The 13,306-nt window shown below is 46.0% G+C and overlaps 1 protein-coding gene across 1 annotated transcript in view; it reads right to left on the bottom strand.

Moving 5' to 3' along the window:
• ACTR3B (actin related protein 3B) overlaps positions 1 to 13,306 on the bottom strand; it is a 70,073-nt gene that overhangs the window by 44,035 nt on the left and 12,732 nt on the right. The window contains exon 2 of the mRNA XM_043464223.1: positions 4,903 to 4,958. Within this exon, the coding sequence (XP_043320158.1) occupies positions 4,903 to 4,958 (56 nt within the window). The remainder of the gene's footprint in view (positions 1 to 4,902; positions 4,959 to 13,306) is intronic.

Here is a 13,306-nt window from a genome sequence, read left to right as displayed (position 1 = left end):
CTACACAGTCCATGGAATTCTCCAGGCCAGAATACTGGAGCGGGTAGCGTTTCCCTTTTTCAGGGCATCTTCCCAAACCAGGAATTGAACCCAGGTCTCCCGCATTGCAGGCGGATTCTTTACCAGCTGAGCCACCAGGGAAGCCTGATAAAGAGTAAGGGTCTAAGAACAGCCGAGGCTATTTAAGAAAGAAAAAGGAGGAGGAACCAGACCTACCAGATATAAAGAGACAGGCCAAAGTAACAGTATTTACAACAATTTGTAAACGAATTTGGAACAGAGATAAACAAATGCATGAATAAAACAGAATAACATCAGAAGTATTCCCCACCGTACGTGAAGCCTCAGTACGACTGAAGAGGCACTCTGCAGCAAATGGTGGTGGGACAACTGGCCTTCCATTTGGAAAACCACACTTCTCTCCCACACCATATTTTTTAAAAAGCTTAAAATTTCCTTAGAAGAGAACACACAAAATCTTCATGACACTGGAATACAAATGCACTTTTAATAGAAACAGATTATAAAAAGACTGAAAAACTGTACTACATGAAATTTTTTTAAGTGCTAGTCGTGAACATGAATAAAGAATATATCAAGTTACATGTTGTTTAGTTGCTAAGTCGTGCCCAACTCTTTGCGGCCCCCTGGACTGTAGCCCGCCAGGCTCCTCTGTCCATGGGATTCTCCAGGCAAGAAGACTGGAGTGGGCTGCCATTTCCTTCTCCAGGGGATCTTCCCGACCCAGGGATCAAATGCCCCCCACATTGGCAGGTGTTTTCTTTACCGCTGAGCCACAAGCTCAAACTTCTCGTTTAAATCAGATTTGATTTAACAGTATGTGTTTAAATCACACGTGTTGCATTATAAATTTCCTTTGTTTGAATAAATGTTATAGTAAAAACATATGGCAATCCCATAGGAAAATACTGATGGTTTATGCTTGAGGTAATCAATTTTGCAAAAACAAAAAAAACGATACATAGGGAATTAGCACACTTAAAACAGTGTCTCAAATTTCTCAATAAAGGCTTTAAAATTGTATCTTAAAGAAAATAAAAAATAATTTTAAAAAGATGTGCTAAACTAGGAGAAGATATTTACAAGAAATTGGTATTCAAAGGTTAGGATGTGCAGAAGCAGAAACTGCTGCCGCTGCCGATGGGCATGGAGGTCAGTACAGGCTTCCAGTCAGTAAAGAAGAGCCATCTGGCAATGAGTGACAAGGCTGAGGAGGGGCGCGTCTGAGTGATGACATGACCCCATTTCTCATTATGACTCCTGGGAAACCGGCACGCGCAGATAAGAGCCTCGCTGCAGCATTCTGTGTACCAGAGAAAACCAGAAAATGCCCAGATGCTGTAGATTTACGTACTAAGAATTCTCATCTAGATCCATAGAGCAACACTGATACATCTTTTTAAAAAAAAAAGCATAGGGGCTTATTCCGCCCCCCTAAAAAATGCATGAAGTTATTTGCCCCATGATATCATTTTGGAAATGTTTAAACTCACAAAACAATACGAGAAACTGTCACTGCATCCTGCATCTGAGACACACGGATGAAGCCTGGACTGGATACAGCCAACATCCAGCAGAGGAGGGACAGCGGGGAGGCCTGGAGGAGGAGGAGGGGCTGGCACTCGCTCTGATGCGCGTCTGCGTTTATGTATTTACAGGACACAACTGTGCTCACATCTGTTCTTTCTGGGTGGTGGGTAAACGGGTCTTTGTTATATAATTTTTTTTTTTTTTTTTGCCAAAATAAAGGGTTTAAAGACATTCAAAAAACAAACACATCTCTTGCCTCCATCTCCAGTCTAGGCCTTCCCCCACAGCATCACACCTTTTCCCAGCTGCTTAGGGGACCTGTACGCCTGACCCTCCACACACCAACTGTCTAAAGTGGTACCCCATGTCTCCTGACCCCTCCTGCCCTCCCATGTCCTCTTTCTACGGGTGGGATCAGCACGCAGTCACTCGTCTGCCTGAAACTTTTCAATCACGCTCCCCATTTTCCAACAACGTGGGAAAAAAAAAAAAAGGTAGAGAAAACTTTCTTCACATAATCAAGCAAATTCTGCACAGAAGCTCAAATACTGATAAACAAGATTCAAGCAGGCCACCCTAGTGAAGCAGGACGAGGCAACGTGCCTCTCTCTCTAGGCCGGGACAAGGCCCCTGGAAAATGAAGACTCCTGGGATGCAAAATAAAATCACAGCTCCTTACAACGGCAGGCGATGACAAGCGCCGGCCATTCCCCACGTACCCAGCCAGCTCTCTGGCCACCCTCCGCCTGGGGTGTGATGACCACACATCACGGCTGCCTCCCGTCTGCACCCACAGAGCCAGGAAGCCCTGCTCCGGCAGCCCTACACAGCCACGCATGGATACACGCTCCACCCTCGCTCTCTGAAAGCCACCCTGCACCCCCAACTCCCACTTCTGTGGGAGCAGAGCCTCTGTAACCAGGAACACAGTTCAGTTCCCCGGACTGAGAGGTGCAGCCCACCAGCTGCCCAAGGTACCTGAGGCCCGCTCTCCACCTGTCCCACCACGCTCCCTTCAACCCAAACACCTCACGCTGCCTCCCAGCTTCTTACCTCTTGCCACAAATTCAGCCAGTGATGGAACTCTTCCTTTATGTCCACCCCCTTGAAATTTTATCTCGCTGGCTACTGCCTCTGCTGTTCTGATGGCACCGACCAGAGAGCTTCTGCACTGAAATCCTGCTAATAGCTGACTTCAACTCCCCTCTCTATTGATGATGACAGGTCAATGGGGAAGCCAACTGCATGCTGCTGACAGCCTTATTAAAGCAAAAGGCGCAAGGTCAGCCTCAGAGCTGCGGTACTTAAGGTGAAAACTAACCTGCTCTGAAAAATCAGAAAGCCCAATTTCAATGTATCAATTCGGCATGGAATGATCCAATTCTGTTATTATTTAGTCACTCAGTCCTGTCTGGCTCTTTGCAACCCCACAGACTATAACTTTCTAGGCTCCTCTGTCCATGGGATTCTCCAGACAAGAATACTGGAGTGGGGTGCCATTTCCTCCTCCAGGGGATCTTTCCAACCCAGGGATCAAACCTGTGTCTCCTGCATTGGCAGGCGGATTCTTTACCGCTGAGCCACCAGGGAAGCCCTGAACTGAACTGTGTCCCCTCAAAACTCCTATGTTGAAGCCCCAACCCCAGTGTGACTGCATCTGGAGACAGGATGTCTCAGGAGGTAACACAGGCTACATGAGGTCATAAGGGTGGGGCCCAATGCCACGGGATCGGTGTCCTCATGTGAGAAGGAGGAGAACACCAGAGGTCTCCCGCTCGGCCATTCGCAGAAAAAAACGGCCGTGAGGCCACGGTCAGAGGCACCGCCTGCAAGCGGAGGAGAGAGGTCTCACAGAGACCAACCCAGACTACACCTAGATCTGGGACTTCAGAGCCTCCACTTGCAACCCATTTAATTTCTGCTGTCAGGACATCCAGGCTGTGGTGTTCCGTTACAGCAGCCCTAGCAAACGAATACACCAAATCACCAATGTAAGATGAGGATGCGGCAGACCAATCATGACGCCCCATCACAGAAATCAGGTACTAAGACCCAGAAAATCAAACGCGTGATCGGTAACCCAGCAAGGACGGACCTGGAATGAGGTGAGTGAGGCTTTCTCAAGGAATCTGGGTGCACTTTCTGGTGATGTGAATACTCATCTCCGCCAAAAAGGCCTTAGTCTCCCTCGAACGATACTTGTGACAAAGCCCCTTCCCCCGGCTCTGCTGGGCTGCCCGCCGCGCTCCACGCTAGTGCCAGAGCCTGCGACTCAAATGTCCTGAGCCCGGAACTGCTGACCATTTCTAAGAGCACAACTTACCTGATGAGGGGCTACATTTAGGAAGCAGAACCTCACTCCTGCCTGACATAACCTGACTCTTCGGTCAACAGTCTCCAAATAACAACCCAGCAGTTACACAGTTTCAGAGAAGAATTCTGCCCTGGAGACGGCGACTGTGCGTAAAGAGCGGGCAGGAGGCACGCTGGCCAAAAGGTGAGGACGTTTCTTCCCCGAGCATGCTCTACCGACTAAAACAGAACAGGACACTTCCGAACACAGTAAAAGTCACTGGGCCTCTCAGTTTTTTAAAAAAAAAAAAGTCCTTCAATAAAGAGAACAGTGTAACACGACAGATAATCCCCCAAAGTGCTAAATTAATAAAACTATACTTACTTAAAGTTACCAATTAAGCTTATGGAACAGGTACACTTCTTGTAAGCAGCTCAGACATGTATGACTGAACGAGTTAAGTGACTCTATTTGGAGACAGGATGTCTCAGGAAGTAACAGGCCCAATGAGTGCAATAAGGTAAAAAGGGCTACATTCAGGAGGCAACCGCCCAAGCTGAAGAGTGAAAAGGAAGTGAAGTTGCTCAGCCGTGTCCGACTCTCTGCGACCCTGTGGACTGTAGCCTGCCAGGCTCCTCCGTCCATGGGATTCTCCAGGCAAGAATACTGGAGTGGGTGGCCATTCCCTTCTCCAGGGGATCTTCCCAACACAGGGATCGAACCCGGGTCTCCTGCGCTGCAAGCAGGCTCTTCACTGTCTGAGGCACCAGGGTAGCCCACCCAAGCTGAAACTCCAGTGACTGTGACAAAGGACGGAATCACAAGAAAAACAGAGGACTGGGGTGTGTGTTGGTGGGGGGCAGTGTGAGAATTAGGTGGTGGCAGCTATAGCCAATAGCAACTCTCGGCAGCCAGATGAATAACTCCCCAGGAACCAGAACAATCTTCTAAAAGGAGATGGCAAGTAAATTAACATACCTTGGAAACCAGAATCAGAATGCTTAGAACAGTTACGAGAAACACAACCCTTTATAAACCAAGGGCGGAGCTTTACTTACATGAAGGGATAATGAACTGTGGCTCTGTGTTGCCTGCGTAGCCAAGCTTGGTATACCTAAAAGCACAAAGTCATCAACACAGGTTTAGATAATAATACTCTCCTCTGTGTTCCATTAATGTCTTTTATTACGAGCTCTCCAAGTCCTAAAATATCAAGACTCAAAATACCCCCATGGAATTAAAAATAAAAACCTGGTGGTGACTAAGAATCAAACACTAATTTCAGATAAGCAGGCAGTTAACAAAAAGGTAAAACATGCTTGTTTCTACTGGAAAAACTGTTGCACACATATATTCATACGTACATCACATCTGTGTATCCCTAATGATTTTTAAGGTGCTCTCATACTCTTTTAACCTTTACAAGAATCCTACAAAGGAGGTAAATATTGTCCCCATTTTGCAGGTGAGAAAACGCGAGGCGCTGGGAAGATAACTGAGCTGCCCAAAGCCAAACAGCCAGTGGATGGAAAAAGGGAGCCCACATCTCAACATGCAGGCTCTAATTCTAGGGCTGCCTCTCAGCAAAGCGTACTTACTTCACAAACTTCGTGAACTTTTAGGGGGCTTAGGAAATTATATAATTTTCTTAAAATGTCATGGCATATGTCTAGAAAAGCTCCTGCCACCTCCTGAGAATATCTGACAGAAGCGTCTCTTTATCATCTCGTTGCAGAGCGAGCCCACTTTCTGTCAAGATGCTCCGTATGATGGATTCCAAAAGTCTTAACGAAAATGAATGCCAAAATACTACTATCTGTTCCAAAAGCACTTGCTAATCTCCTAAATATATTTAAAAAAAAAAAAAGAAAAAAAACAAAGCGGGGAGGGGGACCACCACTCAGAACCATCTGCTGGAAATGCAACCCTAGAAACACTCCTGAGCACCCCCTTCTCAGCAGGCCCCCGGCCCCGACGGGTCAGGCCCGGAAAGGGGCCTGCATTCTGCAGTAACGCTTACAACGAACAGAAACACTTCCTAGCCGCGCTGAAAGTCACTTTATTAATTCATCCTATTTTATGAATTATTTCAAGACGCTTGATACCCAATTTTTTAAATGTACTTTTATTCATTTATTTGTTTGAAAAGTGTCACTCAGTCATGTCTGACTCTGTGCAACCCCATGGATTGTTGCCCACCAGGCTCCTCCGTCCATGGGATTCACCAGGCAAGAGGCCTGGAGTGGGTCGCCATTCCCTTCTCCGGGGGACCTTCCCGACCCTGGAATCGAACCTGAGTCTCCTGCACTGCAGATTCTTTCCCGTCCGAGCCACCAGGGGAGTATTTATTTACTCAGCTGGTTGTTTTTGGCTGTGCTGGGTCTTTGGTGCTTCGGGGGGGGCCCTCTCTAGTTGCAGCGAGCAGAGGCGACTCCCTATGGCCGCGCACGGGCTTCTGCTGCGGCGGCTTCTCTTGCCGCAGAGCACAGGCTTCCGTAGTTGCAGCTCAGACGCTTAGCTGCCCTGCAGCATGTGGGATCTTTCTGGACGAGGGATCAAACCTGTGTCCTCTGCACTGGCAGGCGGATTCCCATCCATAGCCCACCAGAGAAGTCCTAAATTTTCTATGTAATTAATACATTCCACATCTTAACAAACTAATTTTATGATTTTTAAATATATATTAACCATTTGCCAATTTTACTTTTTTTGAGCACACAGTAAATGAACAAGGTTTATGAAGACAAAAAAAAAAAAAGCAAGTCAACCCCACTTAAATCACGCTTGACTGCTCGGTCTCCAAGGATCTAAGGTGCTGGTGTCATAGGAGGCGGGGCAAGGCCTGGCCCTGAGACGCATCAGGTCAGTTTCTAAAAGGCAAGACCCATCTGAGGGCACTCCCAGGTTCTACTCAAGGACACAGAACAAGTGGGCACGCAAGACCTCCAGTCCAGGGCTTGCCAGAGCCAACCCAGGGGGCAGGGACTCACCAAAAGGAAGGCAATATATACTGAGCTTCAAAACCCCAGACTATCCCCAGCTGAACCATTTTTCTAGAAGTATATCCCAACTAACAAATATAAATAAACTGAATGACTGACCCAAAGCTAAAGAAGCCTCCAGAAGCTAACAAGCAGGCCAGGAATCACTGAAATAACTACACGCAAGTCTGTGCTTTTAACAGGTCACATGGCCCACCACCCCCAGGCCTTCCCAATACTACACACCTTGTACATAAATAAGTCTGCCTTTCCACATGATTGGAGTGTGAGTTGCAGGATGACCAGGACAGGGTGCTTTTTCTGGACTCTCTCCCACCCCTGGCACAGCCCTGACATGTAGCAGACACTCCATAAACATCTGCTGAATGACTTCTCACGGGGTGTAAGAGGAGGCAGTCACTGTCAAACCGCTGGCGGAGGAACCAGTGTTTGAAACGGCGCTGTTGCGAGGGGCGGGGGACAGTGCTGACAGTCAAAAAAACAATCTGATGAAACCAGAGAAGACCAAGTTCAGTGCAGTTGCTCAGTCATGTCCAACCCTATGCGACCCCAAGGACCGCAGCACACGAGGCTTCCCTGTCCATCACCAACTCCCAGAGTTTACTCAAACTCATGTCTATTGAATCGGTGATGCCATCCGACCATCTCTTCCTCTGTCGTCCCCTTCTCCTCCTGCCTTCAATCTTTCCCAGCATCAGGGTCTTTTCAAATGAGTCAGTTCTTCGCATCAGGTGGCCAAAGTATTGGAGCTTCGGCTACAGCATCAGTCTTCCAATGAACACCCAGGACTGATCTCCTTTAGGATGAACTGGTTTGATCCCCTTGCAGTCCAAGGGACTCTCAAGAGTCTTCTCCAACACCACAGTTCAAAAGCATCAATTCTTCAGCACTCAGCTTTCTTTATGGTCCAAATGTCACATCCATACATGACGGTAGTCAAGAGATACCTGGAGTAACAGGCAAATTTGGCCTTGGAGTCCAGAATGAAGCAGGGCAAAGGCTAACAGAGTTTTGCCAAGAGAATGCACTGGTCATAGCAAACACCCTCTTCCAACAACACAGAGATTAACCCTACACATGGACATCACCAGATGGTCAACACCGAAATCAGACTGATTTTATTCTTTATAACCAAAGATGAAGAAGTCCTATACAGTCAGCAAAAACAAGACCGGGAGGTGACTGGTGCTCAGATCATGAACTCCTTATTGCCAAATTCAGACTTAAATTGAAGAAAGTAGGGAAAACCACTAGGCCATTCAGGTATGACCGAAATCAAATCCCTTACAATTATACAGTGGAAGTGACAAATAGATTCAAGGGATAAGATTTGATAAGAGTGCCTGAAAAACTATGGACAGAGGTTCATAACACTATCCAGGAGGCGGTGATCAAAACCATTCCCAAGAAAAAGAAAAGCCAAAATGCAATGTGGTTGTCTGAAGAGGCCTTACAAATAGCTGAGAAAAGAAGAGAAGCTAAAGGCAAAGGAGAAAAGGAAAGATATACCTTTTTTAATGCAGAGTTCCAAAGAATAGCAAGAAGAGATAAGAAAGCCTTGGCTCAGTGATCAATGCAAAGAAACAGAGGAAAACAATATAATAGGAAAGACTAGAGATCTCATCAAGAAAATTAGATACCAAGGGAACATTTCATGCAAAGACAGGCTCAATAAAGGACAGAAACGCTATGGACCTAATAGAACCTGAAGATATTAAGAAGAGGTGGCAAGAATACACAGAAGAAATATACAAAAAAGATCTTCATGACCCAGGTAACCACAATGGTGTGATCACTCAGCTAGAGCCAGACATCCTGGAATGTGAAGTCAAGTGGGCCTTAGGAAGCATCACTGCGAACAAAGCTAGTGGAGGTGATGGAATTCCAGTTGAACTATTTCAAATCCTGAAAGATGATGCTGTTAAAGGGCTGCACTCAATATGCCAACAAATTTGGAAAACTCAGCAGTGGCCACAGGACTGGAAAAGGTCAGTTTTCATTCTAATCCCAAAGAAAGGCAATCCCAAAGAATGCTTAAACTACTACACAATTGCACTCATCTCACATGCTAGCCAAGAAATGCTCAAAATTCTCCAAGCCAGGCTTCAACAGTACATGAACCGAGAACTTCCAGATGTGCAAGCTGGATTCACAAAAGGCAGAGAAACCAGAGATCAAATTGCCAACATCTGTTGGATCATCGAAAAAGCAAGAGAGTTCCAGAAAAACATCTACTTCTGCTTTACTGACTATGCTAACGTCTTTCTGTGGATCACAACAAACTGTGGGAAATTCTTAAACAGATGGGGATACCAGACCACCTGACCTGCCTCCTGAGAAATCTGTGTGCAGGTCAGGAAGCAACAGTTAGAACCGGACATGGAACAACAGACTGGTTCCAAGTTGGGAAAGGAGTACGTCAAGGCTGTATACTGTCACCCTGTTTATTTAACTTCTATGCAAAGAAGACCAAAGATATTGCTTGATACATCAGACACTGTTTAATGAAGACAAAGACAAAGAAGACAAAGACATTGCTTAATCTCTCCTTTACACCTGTGTGTGTGTAACAGGGTCACTTCAGAAACAAACCAACCTTGAAACAAATACAGCTGACTCTCATAAACAGAGGTTTGAACTGGGCAGGTCCACTTACAGGTGGATTTATTTTCAATAAATATACATAGAAGATCGTGTGCAAGACCTGCGTTCAAATGGAGAGCCTATCCTTACACAAGCGTAAGATGACTGAAATTTAACATAGACTTAATAATGTGTTAGTTTTCTTACTCCTTGTGTTACTTCCAAGGAGTCACATCATTGTACAGCGTGACTGCCCCTCCGCCCCCCAGTAACTGGAGAACCTGCAGATCCGGCTATCACTACGGGCAAGTGGTGGCGTTTAAATGCAACAGTGTTTCCAACTCTGTATCAGGAATTTGGCTGTTATACCGTTTGCCATAAAAATCTTTAACAATTCATTCTCCAGTGTAGAGGCTGGGCTACCAAGAAACTGTAATAGCAATTGCACTTGGCTTCCATCACATTCTGCCTCTGTGTTATCAATGCATGAACTGCACTGTAAATAAATCTGAATTTCTTCACGTTTCATTACCTTTTCATTTTTGATGTCTACTGTTAATAACTGTTTTATGTAATATAATATTGATGTAGGGACTGACAGATGATTCATCTTACGTACAGATGATGTAAACTTAGCAATATCGATAAATACAGTACACGACTGACTATAAAGAAAGCTGAGCACCAAAGAATTAATGCTTTCGAATTGTCGTGCTGGAGAAGACTCCTGAGAGTCCCTTGGGCTACAAGGAGATCAAACTAGTCAATCCTAAAGGAAATCAGTTCTGAATATTCACTGGAAGGACTGATGCTGAAGCTGAAACTCCAATACTTTGGCCACCTGATGCGAAGAGCTGACTCATTAGAAAAGACCCTGATGCTGGGAAAGATTGAAGGCAGGAGGAGAAGGGGACAACAGAGGATGAGATGGTCAGATGGCATCACGGACTCGACAGACATGAGTTTGAGCAAGCTACAGTATTTGGTGATGGACAGGGAAGCCTGGTGTGCTGCAGGCCATGGGGTCACAAAGAGTCGGACGCGACCGAACTGAACTGAACTGAACTGAAGGCTTCTGGTCAATGGAAGACTACTAGTAGTTAAGTTTTGGGAGAGTCAAAAAGTTATATGTAAATTTACAACTGTGCTGGGGTTGGTGCCCCTCACCTCAGTGTTGTCCAGAGGTTAGCTGTACAGAAAAATGCTAACATTTATTCAAATTAGGTGCTAAGTATCATTCACGTCTGTTATATTACTTTTTATATTTCTGAAAGGCAGCAGAGTGTATGCACTGGTTGGGGCCATGTGCTCCAGCACCAGACTGCTGGAGCTCAAATCCCAGCTCTCTCATTTGCCAAACGGGTATCTCTGTGCCTCAGTTTCTCCATCTGTAAAAGCGGGATCATAACACAGCCCACTTCCTAGGGGCAGTGAGCTAATGCATTAAACATGTAAACAGAAAGAGAACAAGCACAACAGCAGTGCTCTCCATATTTTTCATCTGCCTGCTACCATTTTTATGTGTGATTCAGTTCAGTTCAGTTCAGTAGCTCAGTCGTGTCCGACTCTTTGCGACCCCACGGGCTGCAGCACGCCAGGCCTCCCTGTCCATCACCAACTCCCGGAGCTTACCCAAACTCATGTCCATTGAGTCAGTGATGCCATCCAACCATCTCATCCTCTGTCGTCCCCTTCTCCTCCTGCCCTCAATCTTTCCCAGCATCAGGGTCTTTTCAAATGAGTCAGTTCTTCACATCAGGTGGCCAAAGTATTGGAGTTTCAGCTTCAGCATCAGTCCTTCCAAGGAATATTCAGGACTGATTTCCTTTAGGATGGACTGAAATACTTCCTAATTTAAATTTTTTAAAAAAAATGTTTCCAAAGCCGTTACGTTCCTGTGTCCCAAACCACACCACTCAGTCTTCCTGCTGTGCCCACTCTGAACACCACAGACACACTCGTGTGTGAAGTGGAGGAGATAAAATGCACCAACGCTGACGCTAAAGATACCAGGTGTCCTTCAACTGTGGCGTCTCATCCCCGTCTCCAGCCTGTGTGTCCTGAAACCGTGAAGAGCGGCCCACCGTGGCCAAAGGTCAGGCTTCACAGATGGATGCAGCCCTTTCGGGGCCCACGGCTCTAACATTCCACCCTCTGCGGATGATGCCGCCGCCGAGTGCCGCCCGGCAACAGCTGCCAGGGTGTTGGGGTTCTGAAGTCTCCGCGCTGAGACCGCACGGCTCTCACCGGAGGCCTCTGTCAGTCACATGGGTGCCGGGCGGCAGTGACGTGCCGCCAGCAACGACCTCCAAACCCAGCACCAAGAGACCATTAACAGCGTGGGTGCTAACCTCTATGAGGTCTTCCCTCCTCACCTTCCTGGCAAAACGGAAACCATTAAAACAAAAACACTGGCAAAAGCACACATTATTCAGATCCCTTTGTGGTAATCCAACGTCTTTATAAATTCTTCTGTGCTAATTTTGACACAGCATCAAACACACTTGAGGTTTTCTTACTTTGAATAATCACAATGTAAGGAACATCTTATAAGATTTTTTGAGACATTCAAATTTTAAATTTCAACAAAATCTTCATCAACACAGGTCCATGTGGAACCTCAATGAGACCCTACTAATTAGAACGTTTGTACATGTAACTAACAAGTGGTCCTCCTACAATTCTCTCCTAGGAGGACAACCCAGTGTTGGACTGGCATGCCCCGGTGGAGACGATCTTACAACAGCTCAACTCCACAAAAATCATCAAGTAAAATACAACTCTTAAAATAGGGAAGGTATTCTAGACACCATTTATGCAAAGATACATTCCCACCAGCCTGCTAGCTAGAAGCCATGTGGTAGGCATATATGAGGATACTGAGAGAGGGAGGGGAGGGGAAGCACGGTCCTGGTCCTCAAAACGTTCCCCAAAATGCCCACCCGTTAGACACGGACACGGAAAACAAACTTATGACCATCAAAGGGGAAGGGGGAAGGAGGATAAATCAGGAGGTTGGGATTCGCAGATACACATGACTACACACAAAACAGATAAACACCAAGGTCCTACTGTATAACATAGGGAACTATATTCAGCATCTTGTAATAATCTGTAAGAGAAAAGAATCTGAAAAACAATGTGTGTGTAACTGGATCACTTGGCTGTATACCAGAAACTAACACAACGCTGTAGATCAACTATGCTCCACGTGCTCAATCGTGTCCGGCTCTGCGACCCCCGCGGACTGCAGCCCCCCAGGCTCCTCTGTCCATGGGATTCTCCAGGCAAGAACACTGGAGTGGGTTGCCATGTCCTTCTCCGGGGGATCCTCCTGACCCAGGAATTGAACCCCAAGTCTCTTGCATCTCCTGCATCAGCAGGCAGATTCTTTACCACTAGCACCACCTGAGAAGCCCTATATTTCAATTTAAAAAAAGAAAAATGTCATGTAAAAATAAAGTTTTAAAAACCATACAATAAAAGATGAGAATTAGGTTGTTTAAAAAAAGGTCACCTGTCAGAAACATGATTTCAGATTGCGCTTCTCACAGTAGCATGGCCTACATTATCTGGCAGGTGAGTTTAAGATGATCTGGGAAGGCATCTGGAAAGAAAGTACCAAGACTGACTGACCGGATCACCTGGGAAGCTTCTGAAAAATGCAGATTCCCAGGGCCTGTCCCAGAGTCACAGAGAAGGCACCTGGATTTTTGCATTTTAAACATCCCCTTCCTTCCTCCCCACCACCCTCAGCCACGGTTCTGAAGAACAACCAGTGCAGGAATCACTGACTCAACTATGTATCATATGCAGTCATCTCTGAATTTTTATAAAATGCAAGCTTCCCATCCTCATGCTCACATTCTAACAAAAA

The sequence above is a fragment of the Cervus canadensis genome, chromosome 3 (genome assembly GCF_019320065.1).
Source record: "Cervus canadensis isolate Bull #8, Minnesota chromosome 3, ASM1932006v1, whole genome shotgun sequence".
NCBI classification, from domain to species: Eukaryota; Metazoa; Chordata; class Mammalia; order Artiodactyla; family Cervidae; genus Cervus; species Cervus canadensis.
Note: the sequence above shows the minus strand (reverse complement) of the source record. Positions and strands in the feature narration are given on the sequence as shown.